General features: G+C 30.8%; 2 protein-coding genes across 7 annotated transcripts; both read right to left on the reverse strand.

Annotated features, from left to right (window-relative positions):
- Nucleotides 1-5,282: 5,282 nt before the first annotated feature.
- LOC111310272 (putative adenylate kinase 6, chloroplastic) lies at nucleotides 5,283-8,996 on the reverse strand. Of its 4 annotated transcripts, XM_022909563.2 has the most exons (5): nucleotides 8,807-8,982; nucleotides 8,537-8,701; nucleotides 7,116-7,256; nucleotides 5,907-6,179; nucleotides 5,283-5,676 (listed from the first exon to the last, which is right to left on the reverse strand). In XM_022909563.2, exons 1-5 carry the CDS (start codon nucleotides 8,876-8,878, stop codon nucleotides 5,533-5,535), a joined length of 795 nt encoding a protein of 264 aa, XP_022765298.1. In that variant the 5' UTR covers nucleotides 8,879-8,982; the 3' UTR covers nucleotides 5,283-5,532. The 4 variants fall into 4 exon arrangements, with proteins under 4 accessions (XP_022765298.1, XP_022765297.1, XP_022765299.1 ...); XM_022909562.2 differs by having other exon boundaries at nucleotides 8,537-8,996; XM_022909564.2 differs by having other exon boundaries at nucleotides 5,283-5,693; nucleotides 8,537-8,988.
- A 2,061-nt stretch (nucleotides 8,997-11,057) lies between these two features.
- LOC111310274 (protein TONNEAU 1a-like) lies at nucleotides 11,058-21,207 on the reverse strand. Of its 3 annotated transcripts, none has more exons than XR_002692536.2 (9): nucleotides 21,010-21,207; nucleotides 19,593-19,725; nucleotides 19,014-19,102; nucleotides 18,756-18,878; nucleotides 12,558-12,685; nucleotides 12,427-12,452; nucleotides 12,187-12,340; nucleotides 11,374-11,534; nucleotides 11,058-11,220 (listed from the first exon to the last, which is right to left on the reverse strand). XR_002692536.2 is itself a non-coding variant. In XM_022909565.2 (8 exons), exons 1-8 carry the CDS (start codon nucleotides 21,094-21,096, stop codon nucleotides 11,483-11,485), a joined length of 792 nt encoding a protein of 263 aa, XP_022765300.1. In that variant the 5' UTR covers nucleotides 21,097-21,207; the 3' UTR covers nucleotides 11,330-11,482. The 3 variants fall into 3 exon arrangements, 1 of the variants encoding a protein (XP_022765300.1); XR_002692535.2 differs by having other exon boundaries at nucleotides 11,058-11,271; XM_022909565.2 differs by lacking the exon at nucleotides 11,058-11,220 and having other exon boundaries at nucleotides 11,330-11,534.
- Nucleotides 21,208-25,140: the final 3,933 nt, after the last annotated feature.

Below are 25,140 nucleotides of genomic sequence, written 5' to 3' on the forward strand. Positions count from 1 at the left end.
AAAATTTCAGTTCATATTTTCTTTCTTGATGAACCTTATAAAAAATAATAAAACCTTTAATTATCTGGTTATTCTTGTTCATTATATAAAATGTGAAAGAAATTAATTTTGATTTCCAAAAGAATTAATATGCAATATCTAAAACAAGACATTTTAATTATCATTGACCAAAATTAAATGCATGAAAAAAAAAAAAAAAAAATTGGTAGTTTGATTGCGTAAGCCTCATCCCCATCTCTAAATTTTTATATTATATTTATTTTCGTATTTATATTCAAAAATATTTTAAATCTACTTTAAAAAAATTTATATTATACTCATTTTCATAATTATATTTGATGAGTTCATCTATCTCTTTACAAATATTTAATGAGTATAAATAAAATTAACATCCAAAAATTTTTTTTTTTCATTTAAGATAAATATTTTCTATTTTCGAAATTGAAATCTAAATTTTCAAATTAAAAGCTCAAATATTTAAGTGTCTACTCCATTGGGAAAATTAGGATTTGGGATGCCCAATCCATAATAAATGTTGATGTTCAATCAATTCTAAATATTTGTGAGCTGGTATATATATAAACAATTAAAGTTATTAATTTCGAAATTTAGAGAAGACCTTCGTTAGGAGGGGAGAAAACTTAGATGATCACTGTTCGTAGATTATTGATGCTTCATTTTTTGAAATAGTGACACCATTTTCGCCACCGTTTTATGTAACAAAAAAAAAAAAATTAAAGTTACTAATTGATTGCCAAAATATTTTTCTTTCTTTGCTTGGGGGAGAAAAAAAAAAGGAAATGAGAGAAAGAGAGAGAAAAAAATAAAAAAAAATTCTTTCTACACTTAAAATCCCATAAAAATTGGTAAAGATTATAGAATTGTATTTTTTTATTTTTAATAACTATTAGATACTGATTTTAATTTAATTTGCAAAAGACTTAATTATGGAATAAATCTAATTACCTAATTATTTATACTAGTTGAAAACCACTTTAAAGTTTTGTATATTAATAATAGAGATATATTACTAGAGACATACTAGTTGGTTCAATTGTTATTGTCCTTACTTTTAAAGTCAAGAATGTCGAAAATATAAGATTTAAATTTCAGCATTTGATTTTTTTTTATGTATATATAAATATTTTTTTGATAAAAAGACGTATAAAAATGTTAATTATTAAGTATTATAGCACTAATTACATGACAAGATTAAATCGCTTACAATTTATAATATAATCTTGTAATTATTTAATTATAATAAAATTTATGTAAGAATTTATCATGAATTTTATTTAATATTTTAATGGATTTTATCAACCTTATATGATTCATGATTGTAATTACCTAATTGAAATATAATGATCGTAAAAAATATATTTTCAAATATATATATAAAAAAATCAAAATTATATTTGATTTGACTGAACCTTTTAACAATTAATTAAATTATAAAAGAGTGATTAAGGTAGCAAAATTAAAAAGTATAATTAAAACAAGGTTAATTAATTAAGTAAACTTTCCATATTATTATTTGCAATCTCAGTGATAGCTTTTATGAGTGAACGAGTATTCTCCTATGGTCAAATATTAAAAGCTAAGTCAAATACATTCACAATTAGAAGTGTAAATGATACATTAGTACTCACAAGCTACTCGGATTCGATTCGAAAAAAATTCGAATTTGGTTCGATTATTATCGAGTCGAGCTCGAGCTCGAGTAATTTGACTTATCGATCAAATCGAATTTAAGTATTCTTATATCCGATTCGAGTAGCTCGCGAGCCTAATCGAGCTTTTATATTTAAATATATTTTTATTATTTTAATTAATAAAATATTTCGAATCCAAGTTCGAGTTCGAGTATAAATAATCGAACTCTTATTGAGTATACGAATCGAGCTTATTTTTACATATTAATTGAACTTAATCGAGCGAGCTCGAATAGCTCGAATTTGATCATAAATTGAGTTCGAACTTGAAAAATAAAACTCGATTGAATTCGAATTGAATATCGAACCTCAAATTATGAGTCGAATTCAAACTTCTCATTATATCGACTCGACTCGATTACACTCCTATTCATAACTTTTCGTTACTCACTTGCAATTAAAAACTCTTCTCAAAGTAAAAAGAGCAAATTTATTTTATATACATATGTATATATGTATTTCAAATTCACATAATATATTACATTATCGTTTTATAATTCATATTATATGGTTTCAAATTCAAACACGAAATTTTTTTATTTTTTAAAATTTATATATAATTTTTATTAATTTTAAATTATATAATTTTTATTTATATGATACATGTTAATTTTGCTTCCTTTGGTGTCTGTTCTTATGAAAAGTTTTCAAGTTCCATTTTTTTTTTTTTTTTTTGGGTTAATTATTCATATCCACCCTATTTAGATTCCCATGTCCCAATAAAAGGGTTAACAGTGCAGAAGGAATCACACATGTGAGGCTGTGACTTTGCCTTTGTTTGTGTTTCCTTTTCAATGTTTGTAACTTTTTCTCTTTAATCTTTGCATCTAATGCCTTGTTTGTGGCCTTTGTTCAAAGGGTTTCTTTTTCTTCTCATTGTACCCTTGCCTTCATCTTTTCACATTCAAATTGACAATAAGGATTCCTTATCTCATTCTCTTAGTTGGAGTCATCTTATCTCTATCCATTGTGCTTTTCTCTGCCCTCTTTTATTCCTTTGATAGGTTTTAACCTTGTTCTTAATTTTTGGCTGTCTAACTTGTCTCATGCAATTCAACTTTGAACTATGAATCACGTCGGATACATAAAGCTAGATACAATATAAATATGTTTTATAATTGGATCGAATCTTTAAAATGAAATATGCAATGTGCAGTATCATAGTACAATCTTGATCAGTTTGTTGTGAATTGATTGAACTTATTATTTACATAAAGCAAAGAAAAGACACCTAAGCTTTGAAAAGATGACGGTAGAACTTTATAGTAAAGTAAATGCAAGCTGGCATACAGCTCTTTTGTATTGTTTGTGATGCTAGTAACTGGTTCATAAGAAAGACAGGATAAAAAGACGAATCATCTTTATAATCATAAAGTTTTGGTTTTTTTTTTTTTTTTTTTTTTTTTTTTTTTTTTCTAATTTCTTCGCCATATGATTCCAATTACTATTTTTTAGATAATAAGTTTTAAAGTGATAAAGATATTTGCAAAAGTTGGATTAGAATCCTAATTTCAGAGAAATTTGATCATCAAACTTATTTAATATGTTATTTTATTATTTTTAAGTAAAAGCGCAAATGAACAGATATTTCAATAAATTATTTATAAATATATTTCATTTTTATTTATTTATATTCATTTATTAAATTTAATAAATAATTTTAAATAATTTTTTAATGTTCGTTTAATAAATGAATTGTACATAAATAGATGTGCGTTTTATTAATTTATATTTACAAATAAATTCATTTAATATTAATAAGCAAATTCAATAAATACTTGTTTATATCTAATTTCTATTCCTTTTAAGATAATTACTTCATGATTAAATATCTTTTAATAAAATTTAATCACAATTTAATATTAATACATTAAAAAAAAACACTTAACATATATTAAAAATCTTTTGTAATTTAATATTACACACTTATTCTCAATAATTTTTTTTATAATTTATGAGTTTTTTTTAAAACTCTACTTAATAAATCGTTTTATTGGATAAATCTATGCAGAATCTATCTATAACAATCCTAATAAATTTATAAAAAAATTACCTTCCCACAGCTTTATAAGTAATAATTTGGATCCGAAATATTTCACAAAATAATTAGAGTATGATTTTTATGCTAAAATTAAAATAAAGTTTGAATCTACCCTTTTTCAAATAAGAAAAAAAAAATACATTTTATGCAAATTTTGCCTATTTAGGCAAAATTTAATTCTGAACTTTTATGCTATAAACTTTGGATACTAAATGTAAAGGTACCCAAATTTAGAATCTTAAATAGAATTGTCAAAAAAAAAAAAAATGCAAATTAACCTAAATTCTAAAATCACCTATAGTAAATCAATTAGACCCATAATTTAGCAGTTCAAACAAATTCTTCCTAGTCCTACAAAGACAGGGACAAAGGCGGTGAGAATATCCCTTCACCAAACCTACTTTTTATGCTAAATTGATGGACATACAAAATACAACTTTTTTTTTTTTGGCAAGAATCGAATATAAATTGTGTCGACATTCTTGGTGAAAATTTTTTAAAATTTTATAAACAGATTTTATAAGATTTCCTTCTGTTATAATTAACAAAAAAAAATTGATAAATTTAAGGTTTTGTTTGGTAGATTTTTTTTTTTTTGGAAACATAATTAATAATAAAAATAAGTAGTGAAAAGAATTAAAAGTATATACCAAACAAAGTTATTATTATTAAATGGACATATGTTGCAGAAAAAAATTAAATGGACATATAGCTTTCTCATTTTGCCACAAAGAGACGTTATTTGAGGATAAGAAAAAGGCAATAGCTTTGGAACTTGATCTCTAAAACTATTGAAAATTATTTATTAAAAATAATTATATAAATCAATTGAACTATAACTCGAGTTCAACATAGAGCTTTCTTGTAAACCCATTTGTAACATTCATACAATTATCTATACAAAGTGACATTCAATAGGTCTGAAGTTCGTATCTCAACAACTTATTCCTTTTATGCCATGACCTCTTTTGAAAAAAAAATCACAACTTTTCAAGTAATAGTTTTATATAATTCAACCCACAATGCCAAACTCGAGAGCATTTCACCTACAAATTCTTTTTATTATAATACTACAATTGTCCAATCACAACATGTAAGAATACACTAATGTAAATGTGGGTTCCACACTGAATCCTACACAATTCTAAATTGTGATTGGTTAATTGTAATACAATAATTGTAGATAATATGCTCCAGCCAAATGTACCCTAAGTATGTTTCATACATGTAGAAGAATTAACAACTGTAAAGAATTGTAGAGAAACGCTTGAAAGTGTTTAGATTCAGTTCTCTATTTCCTGATACATGGTTCCAAGATCACACATTTCCATAACAAAGAGATCAAGCTTAAACCTTCCACAGTTCCAAGACATTTCTATTTTTGTCAAGAAAATGTTTGGTCACTTTAATTGGAAGTGACTACTATCTTTTGAGTTCCCTTCTCAAAGGGTAATGCTTGGCATAACACAAATATACAACAAATTGACAATGGCACCGGCAGTAAGCAGATATATGAAACAAACCATGAGTAGTCAAATAACAAAGCCCTTCCTCCACCAAACAATACTTACCCATTTTACACATTCTCCAGAAAACCAGTACAAAACTACCTTGTTATGTAGTTTAGGGTTTCAGGCATGTCTAGCTTTATTGCATATTTAATGTTTCTCTCTGACTTTTCTGTTTTATAAAATCAATATGCATACACATGTTGTGAATGCAAAGAATTACCTAATTTACCTTGCAAATATACTTCAAATGGTACAGAAATGTAAAACATCATGCAGCTGCAGACTCCTTGTCCTCATGATCTTCAAGATTCAAAGCTTGAAGCAGCTTTGGCCAAGATTCTGGGATTCCTCCTGGAAGATCAAATTCTAACAACTTCCCGCGACTGCGGTAGAAATCCTCTACAGGTCGAGTCTGTATGAACAATAAAACTTGCAATGCACCAGTCAATAAAGTGAATAAATTTTCCCCTTAATCATTACAGGATTATGGATGCATCGAACCTCAATAGGAAGATGGCATTTTAGGTGGCTAGATTATATCTAATAATTTTGGGACACACATATTATACAAAATTCCCTGCAATAGTTAATTAAATTCTCAGGAATGCAATTGAGAGAAAGATATGGGAATGTGGAGAATACCATCTCATGGTATATGCGGAGCCGTTCCTTAACAACTTCTTCAGTATCATCAGCTCGGGTAATAAGCTTGGATTCACATTGAGGAGGAGGAGGAAGTGCAGCCATGTACATTCCAGGCCTCCCATTCTCAGCCTTGATATCAATACAAGCAACATTGTAGTTTCCTCCACACTCACTACAAATCCTTCTTCCAAGACATTTTGCAAGCAATGCTTCTTCTCTAAGCTTCAGGTTAACCACTAAGTCAATGTCTGTCACTCCTTCTAATATTTCCTGGGAAATAAGCATAACAAAGTAGTAGACTAAAACATTAGAGATTTTACAAAAGAAAATTACTAATAATTGGTACAACATGACATGGAGCTATTTGACATGCTAAACACATTTAATAATTCAACCGTTTAAGTCCCCTGACAATATACCAAACATTTAATCAATGCCTTTAGACACACCTCTAAAAGAAAAGGTGGAGAGGCTTTTTTTCATTCGTAAAAGGAACTTTAAGGAACACCAAAACAACCAATAACATATACGCAGCTTTCCATTAAAAATTAAATTTATCCTTCATGCAGCCTGTATGCATTCTATAATAATAAAAGTCACTAGAAAGTATCAAAATAATTAGTATTCCACAATACTACCATTCTCTTTGGTTTTGATTTGTAGAAGGTAGTTAAATTGCCTGCTGTGAACAAGTCTTATGCAATTTCAAATTATCATCAAATCAAGCTTTCTCTTTTGATGAAACAAAAGTTGCTAATCATATAACAACTTCTACCATACGAAATCACCATTTGCAAATATTGTTCATTTGCATCATTATAAAATGCTTTTCTTCAGAGTGGACACCAAAAAAAAAAAAATTTAGAAAAGTTTCCACTGCTTGACCATCCAACTTATGGCCAGTGGCAATTCTATAAATCATTAAGATAGGTAGAAGTTGCAGTCCAAATTGCATGCATTAGTAAATTACCAAGAAACTATCAGAAGCTTTTGGTATCAAACCCTATCACTGGAATTTATGTATGCTTCTAGCAAATCTGTCAGTAAATACCAATGCAAAGGAATCAATTCAGGATCCAAATATATTTGCTTACAGTTCTTTTACCACTGGCTTTCCTAACATTCATATTTCCTTGTAAGTAAAATCAAGTCAACCTTTAGTTGGAACCTAAGACATCCCAGCAAAATATCAAATGAAGCACTCACCGCCTGTCTTATTGTCCGAGGAAAACCATCAAGAATAAACCCAGATTCACCCTTAGCTGCTTCCACACCAAGACGTTTAGACAGTAGATCTATTATAATTTCATCCGAAACTAGTTTACCTTGGTTAACTATCTCCTTTAACTGCCAAGTGTAAATATAATAGTAAGAAACAAGTAAATTCAAGAAAAAGCAAAAACAATACCCAAAACAAGACATTAATAATGTTTCAACTCCAATGTCTTTCCCCAAACCACATAAATATCATGATTTTCAAATTTCAGAAAAAGAAAAAAAAGGTAGTTAAAGCTAAAAACAGCACAAAATTACAGGTTGTAACTTTCAATATGCACTTTTACTTTCTTTATGAATTTGTTAAGGATTCATTCACATATTGCTTTTACTACTTGCTTTTTTTACAGTTGCTAATCAAAAAGAAAAGTCATATGGATTAAAAATGAAAAAATATAATTAAGTTAAAATGCAACACACATTCAAATATAATGGTTCCAAATTTTAATTAAAAAAATCCATTCTCTTATTCAAAAATCAGAAACTTTTAATTTTACTTTTAATAATTCATAAAAGTAATCTCCATTTTTATTGACTTCAATAAACTCGATCAATTACATAAGGATTGATGCTATTAAAAAAGATGAATCTAGACTCAAGACATTAAACACAAATGACACTTGAATCTAAGTACATTCATCTACCATTAATTAGGTTCATAAATAACTAGTCAATAAATAGCTAGATACATTATTAAATTAACTTCTAGTTTAATATCTAACATTCCCCCTTACACTTGAATTGAACATATTAATAACTATACCAAATCACTTGTTCAGTTGCAGCACAAATTTGATCAATTCTACGATCAATTCACTTAACTGCAGAAATACTTTCAATCCAGCCCCCTCCAATTTTCTCTATTTTTTTTCAAAAATTATTTTTTTTCCTGTACGAGGCATACCCATCCCTTGCACAACTTGTTACCTCCATTGCATCCCCACCATCAGCTTCTCCACCCCATAATTTTTTGCACAAAGCAAAATGAATTTTTGTTCTGATAAGAAATTATGGGGTGAGAAGTGGATGATGGGATGCAATTAAGGTCCTCCAATGAGAAAGAATGGAGTTGCTTTGTCGGAAAATTGGCAAGCTATGGCAAATATGGACGAGCGAGTTTAAACTAATTTTTTTTTCTTATTACTCATTAACAGCATAGCAAAAAATCAAAATATTTAAACTATTTAGCAAAAAATTTATAAAAAAAAAAAAAAAAAAATCAGCGTGCATTTAGTAAATTTTTGAAAAAAAATCACTTTTTTGAAATTAATAACAGTCAAAGGAATCAAATTTCAACTTTAAAAAAAAAAAAAAAAAGTTGAAAAGAGAAACCCTAAGAAAAAAGATTGGACCTTAGAAGAAAGGGGACCAGAGGAAGCGAGCTCATGACGGACAAGATCACCGGTGGCGATGTGAGGAACACCGAGAAGATTCGACAACCGTGAAGCGTACGTGCCTTTGCCGACACCTGGACACCCTAAAAACACCCACTGAACATTTCTACCCTTCGGCTCTCTCTGCAAAGTCCCCAACGCGGCAGGTTTATTATTATTATTGAGGTCAGTTTCGGTATTTAACGTCGAAGAAGAACAAAAGGAAGAACTGGAAAGAGCTCGAATTACGTAAGCGAATGTTGCGGTGGCGATTCGTGTCGGCGCCGTAGCAGCTCGAGAGCAACGGCTAAAAACCGCCATGGGAATATAAAGGGAAGGGATTGTTTGGCTGAAAGGGCCAAAAGAAAAGTATTTGAAAGTTCTTAAAAATTTTTCTTGGATTCTTTGAAGTGAGTAAACGTGGACAATGTGGGAGCGTTTGACGTTTTAAATTTTGTCATGAGGTGGTTTTTCATTTTTTTTTTTTTTTGCTTTAACAAATAAATAAAATCTATGGGCTTTGATATTTTTGTCAGACCGTGCACGGATAATAATTATATATATATATAATTTAATATAAATGTAATTAATAAAATTATTTAACCAAATAAATTTTATATAAGTTATTATAAATTAACTATTTAAAATTAATACATTCTTTAATCAAGACAAATAATTATTCTTTTGAATTTCCAAATAACTTTTACTTTTTTAACATCAATTATTGACTAAAATCACTTGCATATAAAATCAAATTGTTATTAATTTTTTTATAATTATATAATGTATTTTATATTATAAAAAATAATACATTAACCGAATTGCTACAAATTTCCAAAAATAATACAAGCTACTCAAACAAATTAAGTAAATAAAATATTGCACCTAGAAACAAAATATAGGTGCAAAGACGATAATTTTAAAATTTATGAAGTTTAAATATGCAAAGTTGATCATAAATTAAAAAAATATATATTTATGGGAGGCAATAATAATAAATTACAAAAAAAAAAAATCCTTCCCATGATTTATATTAATATAAAATTAAGCATGATTGTAGATAATTTAAAATTATATTAAAGATTTTTAAAAAATATTGAAAGAAAATGTTATTACTTCAAGTACTTTAAGTTAAACATTAATGGTAGATGATTATAAAAGGTTACATAAATGTAAAAAAGTAAGTAGTTAAATTGAAATTTTAAAAGAAAATCTATAATTAATTATTTGAAAAATATTTTAATTTAAATCAAATTAAATTAAATTAAAAGAACTAAATGCAAGCCCTATGACAATTTTTTTAAAATTGTTCACATGTAAAAAATATATATCATTTACCTTGGATAAATGTTTTTAAATAAAGATTTTATTTTTATATATTTATGTGAAATGTAAATAAATCTATCAAATAGATTTTTATTTTTTGGTTAGTAAAATATTAGAAGGAATATACTATATCTATAGTCCCAATTTTGATACCATTTATGATTTTTTTCTTTTTTATTTCTAAATAATCATATAATTATTTTAATTAGTACTTGAAAGTTGAGAGTAAGAATGGGATTTTTATTAAAACATTTGTTCTTTATTTGTTTGTTTCCACGTCAATGACTTTGAATTAAAATTTTATCAATGAACTTTACCAATGATTTAATATGAATGAATATAAAAGGAAATTTTGATTTTTTATTAAGAAAATCAGAAATTAAAGTTACTTTTGTATTTTTAATCATTTACTTATTTTTAGTATGTTTTTGTGAACTAACTCTTTCTTGATTATATAATATATATATATATATATATATAACTCTTTTAGACAATTATTTTTACAAGTAATATGTAAAACCTTATTGTTGGCTAAAATAACAAAAAAAACCTCCTTAAACTTTCTCATTTTATTTAAATAAATTCTTATATTTTTATTGTATTTAAATAAACTTTTAACTTTTAATTTGCTCTTAAATAAATATTTAAACTTTGATTTGTATCTAATAAACCTAATTTATATCTAAATAAACTTTTCACGTAAATTAATTTTTTTTTTAAATAAAAAATTATTCGAATATAAATCAAAAAATAAAAATATAAAAAATTTTATTAAAAAGTAAAATATTTTACCTTTTTAGTATTTTATCCTCTATTGTTTCATTGAAATGATTGTTTAACTTCCTAGCAATAACCAGGAAAATATGGGCTTTGACTTGTAGTTTCCTGTATTATTGCCAATCCTTTATAACAGAAAGAAAATGTCAAGACATTGGAATTTCAGTTGGATTCTTCTATTGCCTGTCCTTTTTCACAAAAAGACAAATAAAAATAAAAACCGAAAATTTAATTTAATTAATTCGTGTAATCTAATCTTAATAGGTGACATTCAACACGAGATTTAAGTTTTAACATTTACAATTATTTCTTTACCTAAGATTGCGACCTCTTTTATATTAAAAATACAGCATACTATAAACGAAGAAAAAAAATGCTGACTAGGATCCACTCTCAGAGTGAGAAACAAAACATATATTTCAAATGATTTTAGTCACCATATTTGAAGACGGTCTTTGTAACTTGCAAGTTACAACAATATATACTTGTTTTCACTGAAAAAGACAAGTAAACTTCAACAATCAGGTTCATCAAAGATTAGTAGCCAATGATTTTTCAGCCTGAAAAAAACAATGATTTGATCTAAGCATCCATTGAAAACCTGAAAACAGCTGATACATTGAAAGGTGTACCAAAAGAAAATAAGCTCAAAAGAGGAAAGAAAGCTCAAAAGAGAACGCTAAATCACAGCACAATTATATGTAAAAACTTACATAATAACTTCACTATCCTCTTTTTATGGTTGAGAAAAACTTGGGATTGGTGGAAACTTGAAAATACACACTGAACTACAAGCACTGTAATGCAATAGATGTCATTCAGCTACATATGATCGACCCTGCTGTCATCCTCACTGATTCCATCCCCAGCATGTCTGTGACCAAATTAAGCAGATATGGCTTAAGATATTTCGTGGCTATGCATATTATGATAGTATGTTTCCGTTGTTGTATGACTAATGATCAAAAAGAAAACAAGGTGACTTGTTTCATGGAATTTTTAAATAATACTATTTGTAACACCAACGTCGTTTGAAATTTATTGAAAAAAATAAATAACACCATGTGACAGAAAGGTTTCACATATGCATTCATCTTACTACTCGAGATCTAAAATCAATATATTATAAAACCGGTAAATGAAAGGCTATGTATTCATCTTCATGCCAAATATCAGAACAATCTTAGTAGATGGAAGTGTCATCTAAAAACTTAAATAGTGTTGCAAACACAAATCCAAAATTCCATGAAATGCAAATTTTGTGATTGCGAATGCTGAAGAGACACAAGGACTCTGTAGAAGTTCGCAACTAATGAATGATAAAGTGCTCATTACTATGGAAGAAAAAGAAATGTGCTGGATGCATTGCAACAAATGACGAGTGTTACAAAATACAAGACCATAACAAGAAGACTATTTTAAACATTAAAAAACATGTTTATTGAACCAAATCCCAAATTTAAAGTTTCCTAGTAAACATAGAACCATGAGGCAAAGTTTCATTTTAGCAGGGTTGAGAAACAAACCGCCAAGAAGTAGTTAGATTCCTGGCCTTTCTGTCCAACTGAAGATTTTCCAGGGCAGCTGAAGCTCGAATCACATCTTCTGGGAGATCATCATCATATCTCCGACTGTACTCATCTTTCCTGTAACCAGACATGGAGGAACCTGCTCTCCTATCTAATTTGCCAAAGGTATCAGATAACAGATACAGCAATCAAGCAGATGTGTATATATGTTAAACAATAAATAAGATAATCCCTCACCAGATGACTGCAAAACAGGAACCGGCCTATCATTCCAAATGCAAAACTAATCAGTAGCAGCATTAGGAAGGAAATGGGAAACAATAAAGATGAAGAAATCATAACTAAAGGAAGTGACACTAGTCCAGCACCTTCCTAATGGGGGCAAGCCCCCAGCAACAGTTGATGATGAGGGTCTTCTTGTGCTTCGAGACTCTAAACTAGACGATGACTCAATTTCTTGTGGTTTCCTTCCAGTTCCCCTTGCTTGGGATAAGTTCTGACAAACATGATTGGAAAGAGTGAGCATTATTTTTCACACGAATTATTTTAAGAACATTTAAAAAAGAAAAAGATGACATCATGATGTGGAAAAAATTGTACCAAAAAATTTAATGATATAATCACATCTCATTTTCTGTACATGTCAAACGCCCTTGTATAATGAAAGCAGAAAGTAAATGCATACATTACAAGAAAATGACTATTCGTGGCAAAGCCTCACATTGAGGACCTAGAAAAAAAACCCTCAAATCCCAACTGCTAGGATAAGCCTAATACTTTTAGGAATTAATATCAATCTTAGCTTTACACATCCACGTCCCCCTATTAGAGTTTCAAGGACCTTGAAAACATTTCCTTCTTACTCAAGCCAATGAGGATCCCCTTAGAACATGATGAAATTTAGGATGTGTTTGGAGCACAAGATAGGATAGGATAAAATAATATTATGAATAGAATTAGATTAAATAATGTCATCCTATCTTGTATTTGATGTGTGCAAGGATTAAGATAGGATAATTTTATTTATGTCAAAATTATCCTTCCTCAAAGTTTATATTATGAGAAAACACTTATTTACAACTGGTTGTAATCTTGTAATCTATATATTTATATTTGTATCTCTAGAATTAAATATCTGTATACCTAGAATTAAGGATGAAAAATTATAATAGACAATCCCTTAATTATAGGATCAGTTTTAGCAAGATTTAGTTTCCTAGTTTACCCACTAGTTAGTTGTATATAAACCGAAAGTGCTTGTATAATTCTTTATGAGTAGTTTTTCAATATACATTTAGTTTTACTTTTAGTTTTCCACACAGTTTTATTTCTTAGTTTTTAACATGATATTAGAGCTAAGATATATTTCCATTGCCCTTTCCAAATCTGTCACAGATAGGCTTTTTCCATCTCCACCTACACGTGATGAGGGCCTGTTACTGTAGTGTTATTCCACATCTAATGAATATTTAATTTCCTGTAGTTTTATATTTAAGTTGGGCCCCTCCACTTACTACCAATTGGTTTTAAGATAGATGCTTAACATAAGATCAGAGCTTTAGGCTCTTTTTGGAAAGCAAAATTTTCAACCTTCATTGCTAACTTCTATTTAGGCCTTCATTGCCGAACCCTGTTAAGTTCTTCATAGCCATTTTATTTTTTCTTTTTTAGCCTTCATTGTTAAGAGTCATTTCTAGTTATATCTTAAGATTTGCTTCAGTTCAAAGAAAGATATCACTACCACCCAATTTGAGGAAGTGTCAACTGAGAAAACCATCAGAGTACTACAAATGTCTTGAAAATAAGGAGAGTTGGACAAAGAAGAGATTGAGAAGCCTATTGAAAACCCTTGAAAATCCTACTAGGGTATGTTCCTTGGGTAGGGTCTCTAGTTTAGGTAAAGCTTCTGGTTTTCATAGATTAAATGTCTCAGTTAAGGTTATTACAAGTTCTTGGGTCATTGTCTCAAGAACCACAAACCATACGACACATTCCTCACAAAAGTATAGTACATATACCTGTGTTCTAGTAATATGAAAATTGTTGTTGCAGATGATTCACATACTACAGTGGCAGGATTAAGAGATGTTCAACTTAATCCCTCATTTGTTCTTAAAAATGTTCCTCATGTTCCTGGATTGTTTACTAATATGATATCTATACAAAAACTTACTAGAGACATGAATTGCAAAGTGACTTTTTATCCCTCTTATTGTGAATTTTAAGACCAGAGTTTGGCGAAAAGGATTGGACTTGCTAAGGAAAAGGATGGACTATACTATCTTGAGACATCAAACAACACAAGTAATATCAAGAATAGTTTACCTTTATCATTTCTTTCTGAAAAATCTCCCAATAAAAACAAATCTGGCTTTATCATTTTTGTCTTGGACATCCTTTTTTTGGAACTTTGAAAAACATGTTTCCTTCTTTGTGCAAAGAAGTAAATGTTGAAAACTTTCATTATGATGTTTGTGAACTTGCAAAGCATAGACGTGTCTTTTCCAGTTAGCAATAAAAGAAGTTCTACTCCTTTTTACTTGATTCGTAGTGACATATGGGGTCCCTCTACAATTCCTAATATTTTTGGTGCAAGGTGATTTGTTTCTTTCGTAGAGGATTGTACCAGGGTCTCTTGGAGTAAAAATCAAAAGATTTAGGTCTGATAATGCAAGAGACTATTTCAACCAAAGTCTATCTACCTATTTTTGAAAAGAGGGGATTATCCATAAGTCATCTTGTTTTAATAACCCACAGCAGAATGGATGGCAGAGAGGAAAAACAACCATTTACTAACCATAACCCGAGCTTTATTTTTTCAAGCAAACATACCTAAATCCTACTGGGGGGAAGCCATTCTCACTGCCACACACATTATAAATGGGTTACCTTTAAGGGTTTTGGGATTTAAAACTCCTATAGAACTACTCTCACAATTCTATCCCACAAACAACCTCACATCTAGAATATTTTGTTGTACATCATTTGTTCATGTTCACAGTCATAATAGGGGGGAGTTGGATCCTAGAGCAACTAAGTGCATTTTTTGTGGGGTATTCATCAACTCAGAAAAAGCATAAGTGCTATCATCCTCCTACCAAAAAAGTTTGTGTCTACAGATGTCACTTTTGAAACCATTTTTTAGTCAAGCTTATCTTCAAGGGGAGACTTTATTTATGGAAGATAAGGATAAAAACTTCTTTTTGCTTGACTTGTCCTCCTCTTCAACATTTTCACCCATTAATTCTTCTGAGTCCAAATCAAACACTGAATTTGAGTCTGAACCCATTCTAAACACAGAAGATGTGACAAAAGATAATATTGTTCTTGATTCTATGAAGGAATTACAGGTGTACTCAAGAAGGAAAGTTCCAAATCCTGAACCAGTGCAAGTCCAAGAACTTGATCCTAACTCTGGAAATGAGGTAACTACAGTTTTTGACTCTTTCTCAAAATATGCATGAGACTCTTAAAACTATAACTAGTGATTATGATCTGCCCATTGCCATTAAGAAAGGAACCAAAGAATGTACTAAGCATCCACTATACACAATCTCTAATTTCGTATCATTTGAAAAATTCTCACCATCCCGCAAAAATTTCCTTGTAAGCCTAAACACTTTTTATTCCAATCACATTATTCGAGGCATTATCCAAAGAGAAATGGAGGCAAGCTATGAAAATAGAAATAGAGGCCGTCGAGAAAAATAAGACATGGAAACCGATAGAGTTGCCTAAAGGAAAAAATCCAGTTGGGAACAAATGGGTTTTCATTGTAAAATACAGTACGGATGGTACTATTGAAAGGTATAAAGCCAAGTTGGTGGCTAAGGGCTATACTCAAACTTATAGACTGGATTATCAGAAAACTTTTGCTCTAATTGCCAAGATGAATACAATTAAGATTTTGTTATAATTGGCTGCAAATTACAATTGGCAACTTCAACAATTTGATGTAAAGAATGCTTTTCTACATAGTGATTTGGAAGAAAAAATATATATGAAGGTTCCACAGGGATGTGGAGGTCATCTAGAAGCAAACAAAGTATGTAAGCTAAAAAAGACTTTATATGACCTTAAATAGTCTCCTAGGGCTTGGTTCAGGAGATTTGCCAAAATGATGCTAGCAATAGGATATAAGCAGAGTCAAGGAGATCACATATTATTTATCAAGCACTCTAGATTCAGGAAGAGTCATAGTTCTATTAGTGTATGTTGATGATATAATTATAACCGGAGATGATAAAAAAAAAAAAAGAATCTCTAAAACAGTGTTAGGCTAGAGAATTTGAGATAAAAGAGCTAGGGAGATTGAAGTACTTCCTAGGAATTGAAGTAGCTCACTCACGGCATGGTATTTTCATCTCACAACAGAAATATGTGATGGATATTTTGAAGGCAACTGAGAAGCTCGCATGTAAACCTGCAAATACCCCTACAAATACTGTTGTAGATAGAGAGATGTACCAGAGATTAATTGGAGGACTTATTTATCTTTCACATACTAGACATGATATAACATATGCTGGGAGTGTGATAAGTCAATTTATGCATAGTCCTAAAGAAGTGCACCTGTAGGCTATCCACCGTGTATTGCACTATTTGAAGGCCAATCCTAGGAGAGGTATCTTATTCAAAAAAAATGTGGGGCCGGTTTTAGAGACATACAGATGTAGATTATACAGGTTCAATAATTGATAAAAAATCCACCTTAGGCTACTACACTTTCTTAGGTGGTAATCTTGTAACTTGAAGTAAAAAACAGAATGTGGTGGCAAGATCAAGTGTTGAAGCAGAGTTCAAAGCAATGGCTCAAGGAATTTGTGAACTACCATGGTTAAATATTATTCTAGAAGACTTAGATCGAGTGGGATGGACCAATGAGACTTTATTGTTATAACAAGTTTGCGATAAGCATTGCACACAATTTTGTGCAACATGACAAAACAAAACACAATGACGTAGACTGGTATTTCATAAAGGATAAACTAGATAGTGGGTTGATTTGTACACCGTATGTATCAACCAAAGGTCAACTTGCAGATGTGTTGACCAAAGGTCTCAACAGTGCAACATTTTAAGAAATTATTTCCAAGCTAGGAATGGAAAACACCTATTCACCAACTTGAGGAGGAATGTGGGAAGACACTTATTTACAGCTAATTGTAATCTTGTAATCTGTAAATTTATATTTGTATCTGTAAAATTAAGTATCCGTATCCTTAGAATTAAGGGCAGAAAATTATGATAGACAATCTCTCAATTATAGGATCAGTTTTAGAAAGATTTAGTTTCCTAGTTTACCCACTAGTTAATTGTATATAAATCGAATGTGCTTGTATAATTCTTTATAAACAGTTTTTCAATATAAATTCAGTTTTAATCTTATTTTTTCACATAGTTTTATTTTTTAGTTTTTCCACATATACAATTTAAATTATTAATATAATTTTTAAGGGTATAATAAAACATGTAAGTTCAATTCCTAAGATTTAAAATAATCCTCTCCACTTTGGAAGGATTGAATCATCCTATTCCAAGAGGATGGAATAGGATGATTAATCCTCCTTGCAACCCTATCTCTTCCTTTAGATACGAATCATACATGAGATAGAATGATTATCATCCTATTTTATCCATCATCTTATACACCAAACATGACCTTGATCCTTTACTTGACTGTACTCATCACACTCAAATTACCATCATTGATATATTTTTCATGCTAAATTACATATCAAAGATTTCTATGCTGAAGATACACAGTATTTGTTCCCCCTAGCCTGCTCTTTCGACAATTTCCAAGGATTTTTCTTACCTAAGAAGCCATCTCTTGGTTCATTTAGGAGTTTGAACAGCATAAAGCAAGACAACAAATGTTCTACTGATTTCTCCCATAAATTGATGTTCCCACAAACTTAATATTTAGAATTTTTTTTTGTCCTGCTTTATTGCAAATATCAATAGAAGGAAAGAAGATGGCTATATTTCTCTTAGCATAATTAGTAGTTTGCTTTAATATTTTCAACCATTCTCAATTTAACTGGATGAGTATTGAGCACAAGCATGCCCTACAAATATGTTTTCTGAACTTTTACATTACAATTTTCAAACATAAGACAGACCTCTGAGCTGCCAATTTCTTGTTTTTTTTTTTTTTTCAAATAGAAACAACACCCAAAACCTGTTTCTGCACCCAATTCACAGTAAAATCATTTTTTCTCCACACAATGCTCAACATTCTTCGCTTAAGGTCATTCCAGGATATTCAGACAATCACAGATAATCCATCTTCGAACATCAAGGATCTTAATTAGACATCAAACCAGAGAAGAAACTAGGTGATATGACAAGAATCAAATAATGTTGCAAGCTAAGCTTAGGCAAAAAGAATTATCGTCATTCCCAGTCCATTAAGTGAGATATCCAGATAACACTTATCATTGCTAAAAAGCAAACAAAAGCACATATGAGATTCAGATGACGGTAACACTATAATGGCCCAAACTTCATATGTAAAATCACTTCCTGTAGTATGAAAATATATGCAACAGAGATTAACTAACCTCAAACTTCAAGAAGCCTTCAAGAACGTCCAAAAGCAAGGGTCCACCGTCCCCGTTTCTGTTAAGATCATAACCATTTTTGCCACTAAAGTCTTTCAACTCAGCTTTCCAAGAATCTTTTTGCTATAATATAAAAGAACAATAAATATCAAATGGTTCACATGTAAGCTTCAAATAAAAGAAAAAAAAAAAACCAATAAAAAGATCAACTATAAAGCAATAATCAGAACTATAATATATTGAAAATTACTTGATTACCAAATTACATTCTGGCAGATAAACTTTTAGAGTGTGGTTTAGTTGTGCCCAGTCTAAGTACTCGCATATTAGTGCAGTTAATAGTCTTCCTGCATTTGGAAATTCAAAGTGCACGTTATTAAGCAGATCAGGAAAGGCAGATGTAGATAAGACTTCAAAGACATAATGTTATGCAACATGAGCATGAGTTCACAATTTAAAAATGAACTATTTAATGACTATACTTGAGGAACGACATATCAAATTGGATTAGACTCTAAAGATTACTGATGCAATAATAAAAAGCAAAATATATACAATAAATTGATATCTCAGGGTGCATGGAAATTAGTATCAATCAATCTTGGACTCGTTAGTTGTTAAACACCACTAAAAGATCAAATCATAGCCCCCAAGAAGGAAGATCAACAAATCAAAATAAAGGTAGGGAGCACACATGTCATTAGGAAGAAAAGAGAAAAGGAAAACTAGATACTGTATTTTTTTTCTTCACATAAAAGGAGAGAGGCAACAGCAAAACCAGGCTCCTCAAGAACTTCAAACAACCAGATAAAACAAGGCTCAAATTAATAGACTGACCAGAAGGAGAAGCATGAAGTTGTTTAGCACGATCATTGCAGCTTCCCAATAATGCAGGAGGTAAACCTTCTTCTTTCTCAATTACTCGATCTTCCTCTTCAATTGCTTCAAAGACACTTGCCCTGAGTTCAGCCTAGCAAGAAACCCGAAGGGTAACAAAATGGTAAATCAAAATTTATTCAAGTGCCTAATTCATGGGAAATTGAAATACCAAGTATGTTAACAATAAAAAACAAAGAAAAAGAGAAACATAATAACGCAAGGAAAAACAGCTTTATTAATTTGAACACTTCACAAACAGCAATCATTCAGAGATAACACTACTAATATACTTCTACTCAAATAGGTAATACCACCACCAAATACAGAACATAATGATGACTTCGTTAGATCTGCACTTGCTATGGCCCTTGCCTCCACCGCCCATCCCCAACACCCTCGTTAGTCTTTTCTTTCTTCCCCATGTCTGGAGCCCAAAATAAACGCATGCAAGGAAAATGATTTTCTGGTACAAGATCAACACTCATCATTAACTGGACTCATATATTTCAGGACACAACTTTCTCTTCTACTTCCTTTAGAAACAGCTCACTTGCAAACTTCCGAGTTCTGAACCAAAATGTGAATACTAAATAGTAGATACTCCTCATCAAGCAAAAAGCCCCTATTTCAATCACTCAAAATGAGCTACCCTTTTCCTTGGCAAAAAAATAGTGCATTAATCACAATTTTCGCTTTCCCTCCACAAACCTACTACTTCCCTAAGATGCCATAAACCCCCAGACTAAAAGTCACAGCAAATTTAGAAGTTTTCTAGCTTACAATTCAAAGAAATTACCATTAAATTTCCTGAATTGAAGTGAAGATGAATAAAATCTACCAAATTCCCATACACGGCAAATTCAAAGTTTCCAACTTTGAATTCAACAAAATTAACAGCAAATTTCTAGCATCCCACTCCAGACCAATTGGAAAAATTCAACTTGCCATTATATCACATTCAAAATCCTACCTTGCTAAAATCCCACCTCAATACTTAAAAAAAGTAACGTTTCCAATTTATCTAATTTCCCCCAACCTAAAAAAAAAAAAAAACACCTTAATGCTTTTAAAAACATAGAATTTTAACTTCAGGGGTACCAAATTAAAACCTAAAGATCTAAAAACCCAATGCACCACTTCAATTACTACTAAAAGTAAATTTGTTTAAAAAAATTCAAAATCATTCAAAATTTTCAAAAAACAATCTCAGGTTTCTATCCTGAACACGAGATCCAAAGCCTAAAGACGGTCTCCTTACTCAACTATAACTTAACTAAGCCAAATTCTACATCCCCATTTCTTCTTTTCTTTCACATTCTCGAGAATCAAACATGAAATTCCCATAAAAAAAACTAAAATTGAAAAGTTTTCTTACCCGGATCTTAGCTAGAACCCCTTTCTTCTCTAGGGTTCGAGTAACTAGGGTTTTCAAATCCATCATCTCTCTCGTGTAATCATCCATTTTTTTTTGTTTGTTTCCTTAGAAAATTTCAGAAAGAAAAAAAAAAAAAAACCTTTTTCTTTTTCTTCTCCTTAATGTATCGACGACAAGAAACAAAGTAGGTTGCCGCAGGAGATGAGAGCAGAAAATTATAACAATTTTTTTTATCTGGTGGATATGTGATCCACTGGAGGGTAAAGTGTGATCTTGGCCGTTCATTTTCTTGATCTGGTAATTTAAGAGTAGATCCGACAGATGGTAAAGTGTGATCTTGACCGTTCATTTTCTTGATTTGGTCCTTTGAGAGTGGATCCCACAATTAAGCGATTTTAAGGTTTGGTACGATAGACGTTGCTTTTTTGAACTCAATTCAAGCGTTCGGCCAAAAACAATAACTTCTACTCAAGTGTGTTAGCAAGTTGGTAGAAACAGCTTTTTTTTCCTTTTACGTGAATTATAATATGAAAAAGCAGCGATGATAAATAAATAAAAATAAATGGATTTTCGTCTTTATTTGATTGTTCATCATTATTTATTTTTATCAAATTCAGATAATTATAAATAAATAATTAATAAATTTAAATAAAAAAAATTTTATTTACGATGAATTTAGATAAAATATTGATAATATTATCTAAATATTTTATATTCAATTTTATTTTAAATTTTAATAAATAATAAAAGATATTTAAATTTATATTCAAATTCGTTATTCATTTATATGTATAAGATATTACTATTTCCCTTTTGTTTTGATATTGAATTAGATATATTCAGAAAGTGGCCTAACTAGCGTGTTAAAATCTATGATGAACTTGAAATAATATTCAAGATTTAACAGATGAACAGATCTATGTTGAATATACACCATTGATTTGCATAATTTTAAAAAAATAATAATAATTTAAGGATATATCATATTATTTTTACAAATTTTTTATAATATTGATAAAAAAGTGAATATCCCAATTATTTTAAGGATATACCGTAAATCACAAGTAGTAGTTTTTTTTATTATTTATTTACTATTATTAAATTGCCTGAGTATAGTATCTAGCAAGATTGCATGTTCGAATAAATTATTCAAAGAAGATATTCTTTTTATAGCTTTGCCATCATCGTACGCACCCGTCATGCATGCAAGTATTGAAGCCACCAAAGTTTTGCCAACGATGCTAATTTGTTGGCAAATTGCATTTTAAAATGTTAATTCGGTTGGTGAGAAAACGAGTTCATGTTAGAATTAAGTAGATAAATTTAAATTTGAAGTTTAGTTCAACTTGTTCGTATAATCGTATCTAATACATATAAGATTTAAATTTTAATACTTATAATCTTAATTTTATTCAACACGAATGAAATTCAAATCCTATACTATAATACTTTTTTTCTTCTATTTTGTAAATTTATGATCACTAGTGGCTTCCACTCAGGATGATCCTTGCAGCAGTTAATTTGCTTTGCTCGGACATGGCCAGCAAACAAGTTTCAGTACTTCTCCAACCAAAACAGAAGAGTCAAAGACCAGTATCCCTCCACAGAATGCTATCCTTTCTTTCTTCTTCTGGCTGCCTCCAGACTTATTTGCTGACCAGAAGGAAACCTCCATATCCATACGCCAAGCTGGCAGATTTCTCTCTTTTAGAATCTCTCTATACTTTCTCTTGCTACGGTCTTGGTATTTACTAACTCAAGCATTGGTTTCCCTAACAGCCTGTGTCTTGCAGGTATTCAGCTAAGAAGGAATGTTGATTTCACAGCCAGATTTTAGCATCAACAATTACAGATAATGGCAATTACATTTTGGCCTTAATGTTTCAAGAAGACACTGCGAATTTGCACTTTGCTAGTGATTCCATCTTGAGGATTGCAGGGGTGGTTGAGTATGGGATGGTTCTTGATATAGCTACTACTGTGATTGTTGCTGCTGTGCTACCCTCACCATCAAGAAGAAGGCAGACCTTTGGTAATCAGGAGTTGATGGGCATTAGTAAAAGATCCTTTCATCTATAGACTATAGAAGAACTTCGATTTCTGAAAAATACGAGTGAGGTTGGTCATTGCTGTAACAGGTGTTCATATAATGGTATCTAACATATATAAGATTTAAATTTCAACACTTATAATCTTAATCTCATTCAACACGAATGAAATTCAAATCCTATACTATAATACTTTTTTTCTGCTATTTTGTAAATTTATGATCACTAGTGGCTTCTGCTTAGGATGATCCTTGCAGCAGTAATTTGCTTTGCTCGGACATGGCCAGCAAACAAGTTTCAGTACTTCTTCAACCAAAACAGAAGAGTCAAAGACCAGTATCCCTCCACAGATGCTATCCTTTCTTTCTTCTTCTGGTTGCCACCAGACTTATTTGCTGACCAGAAGGAAACCTCCATATCCATAAGCAAAGCTGACAGATTTCTCTCTTTTAGAATCTCTCTATACTTTCTCTTGCTACGGTCTTGTTATTTACTAACTCAAGCATTGGTTTCCCTAACAGCCTGTGTCTTGCAGGTATTCAGCTAAGAAGGAATGTTGATTTCACAGGCAGATTTTAGCATCAACAATTACAGATAATGGCAATTACATTTTGGCCTTAATGTTTCAAGAAGACACTGCGAATTTGCACTTTGCTAGTGATTCCATCTTGAGGATTGCAGGGGAGGTTGAGTATGGGATGGTTCTTGATATAGCTACTACTGTGATTGTTGCTGCCGTGCTACCCTCACCATCAAGAAGAAGGCAGACCTTTGGTAATCAGGAGTTGATGGGTATTAGTAAAAGATCCTTTCATGTATAGACTATAGAAGAACTTTGATTTCTGAAAAATCCGAATGAGGTTGGTCATTGCTGTAACAGGTGTTTATATAATCGTATCTAACATATATAATATTTAAATTTCAACACTTATAATCTTAATCTCATTCAACACGAATGAAATTCAAATCCTATACTATAATACTTTTTTTCTTTTATTTTGTAAATTTACGATCACTAATGGCTTCTGCTCAGGATGATCCTTGCAGCAGTTAATTTGCTTTGCTCGGACATGGCCAGCAAACAAGTTTCAGTACTTCTCCAACCAAAACAGAAGAGTCAAAGACCAGTATCCCTCCAGAGATGCTATCCTTTCTTTCTTCTTCTGGTTGCCACCAGACTTATTTGCTGACCAGAAGGAAACCTCCATATCCATACGCCAAGCTGGCAGATTTCTCTCTTTTAGAATCCCTCTATACTTTCTCTTGCTATGGTCTTGTTATTTACTAACTCAAGCATTGGTTTCCCTAACAGCCTGTGCCTTGCAGGTATTCAGCTAAGAAGGAATGTTGATTTCACAGCCAGAATTTAGCATCAACAATTACAGATAATGGCAATTACATTTTGGCCTTAATGTTTCAAGAAGACACTGCGAATTTGCACTTTGCTAGTGATTCCATCTTGAGGATTGCAGGGGTGGATGAGGATGGGATGGTTCTTGATATTGCTACTACTGTGATTGTTGCTGCTGTGCTACCCTCACCATCGAGAAGAAGGCAGACCTTTGGTAATCAGGAGTTGATGGGTATTAGTAAAAGATCCTTTCATGTATAGACTATAGAAGAACTTTGATTTCTGAAAAATCCGAGTGAGGTTGGTCATTGCTGTAACAGGTGTTTATATAATCAAATCTAACATATATAAGATTTAAATTTCAACACTTATAATCTTAATCTCATTCAACATGAATGAAATTCAAATCCTATACTATAATACTTTTTTTCTTCTATTTTGTAAATTTATGATCACTAGTGGCTTCTGCTCAGGATGATCCTTGCAGCAGTTAATTTGCTTTGCTCGGACATGGCCAGCAAACAAGTTTCAGTACTTCTCCAACCAAAACAGAAGAGTCAAAGACCAGTATCCCTCCAGAGATGCTATCCTTTCTTTCTTCTTCTGGTTGCCACCAGACTTATTTGCTGACCGGAATGAAACCTCCATATCCATACGCCAAGCTGGCAGATTTCTCTCTTTTAGAATCTCTCTATACTTTCTCTTGCTACGGTCTTGTTATTTACTAACTCA

Source organism: Durio zibethinus, chromosome 19 (genome assembly GCF_047325235.1).
Source record: "Durio zibethinus cultivar Kanyao isolate XHJ-2024 chromosome 19, ASM4732523v1, whole genome shotgun sequence".
Classification (NCBI taxonomy): Eukaryota; Viridiplantae; Streptophyta; class Magnoliopsida; order Malvales; family Malvaceae; genus Durio; species Durio zibethinus.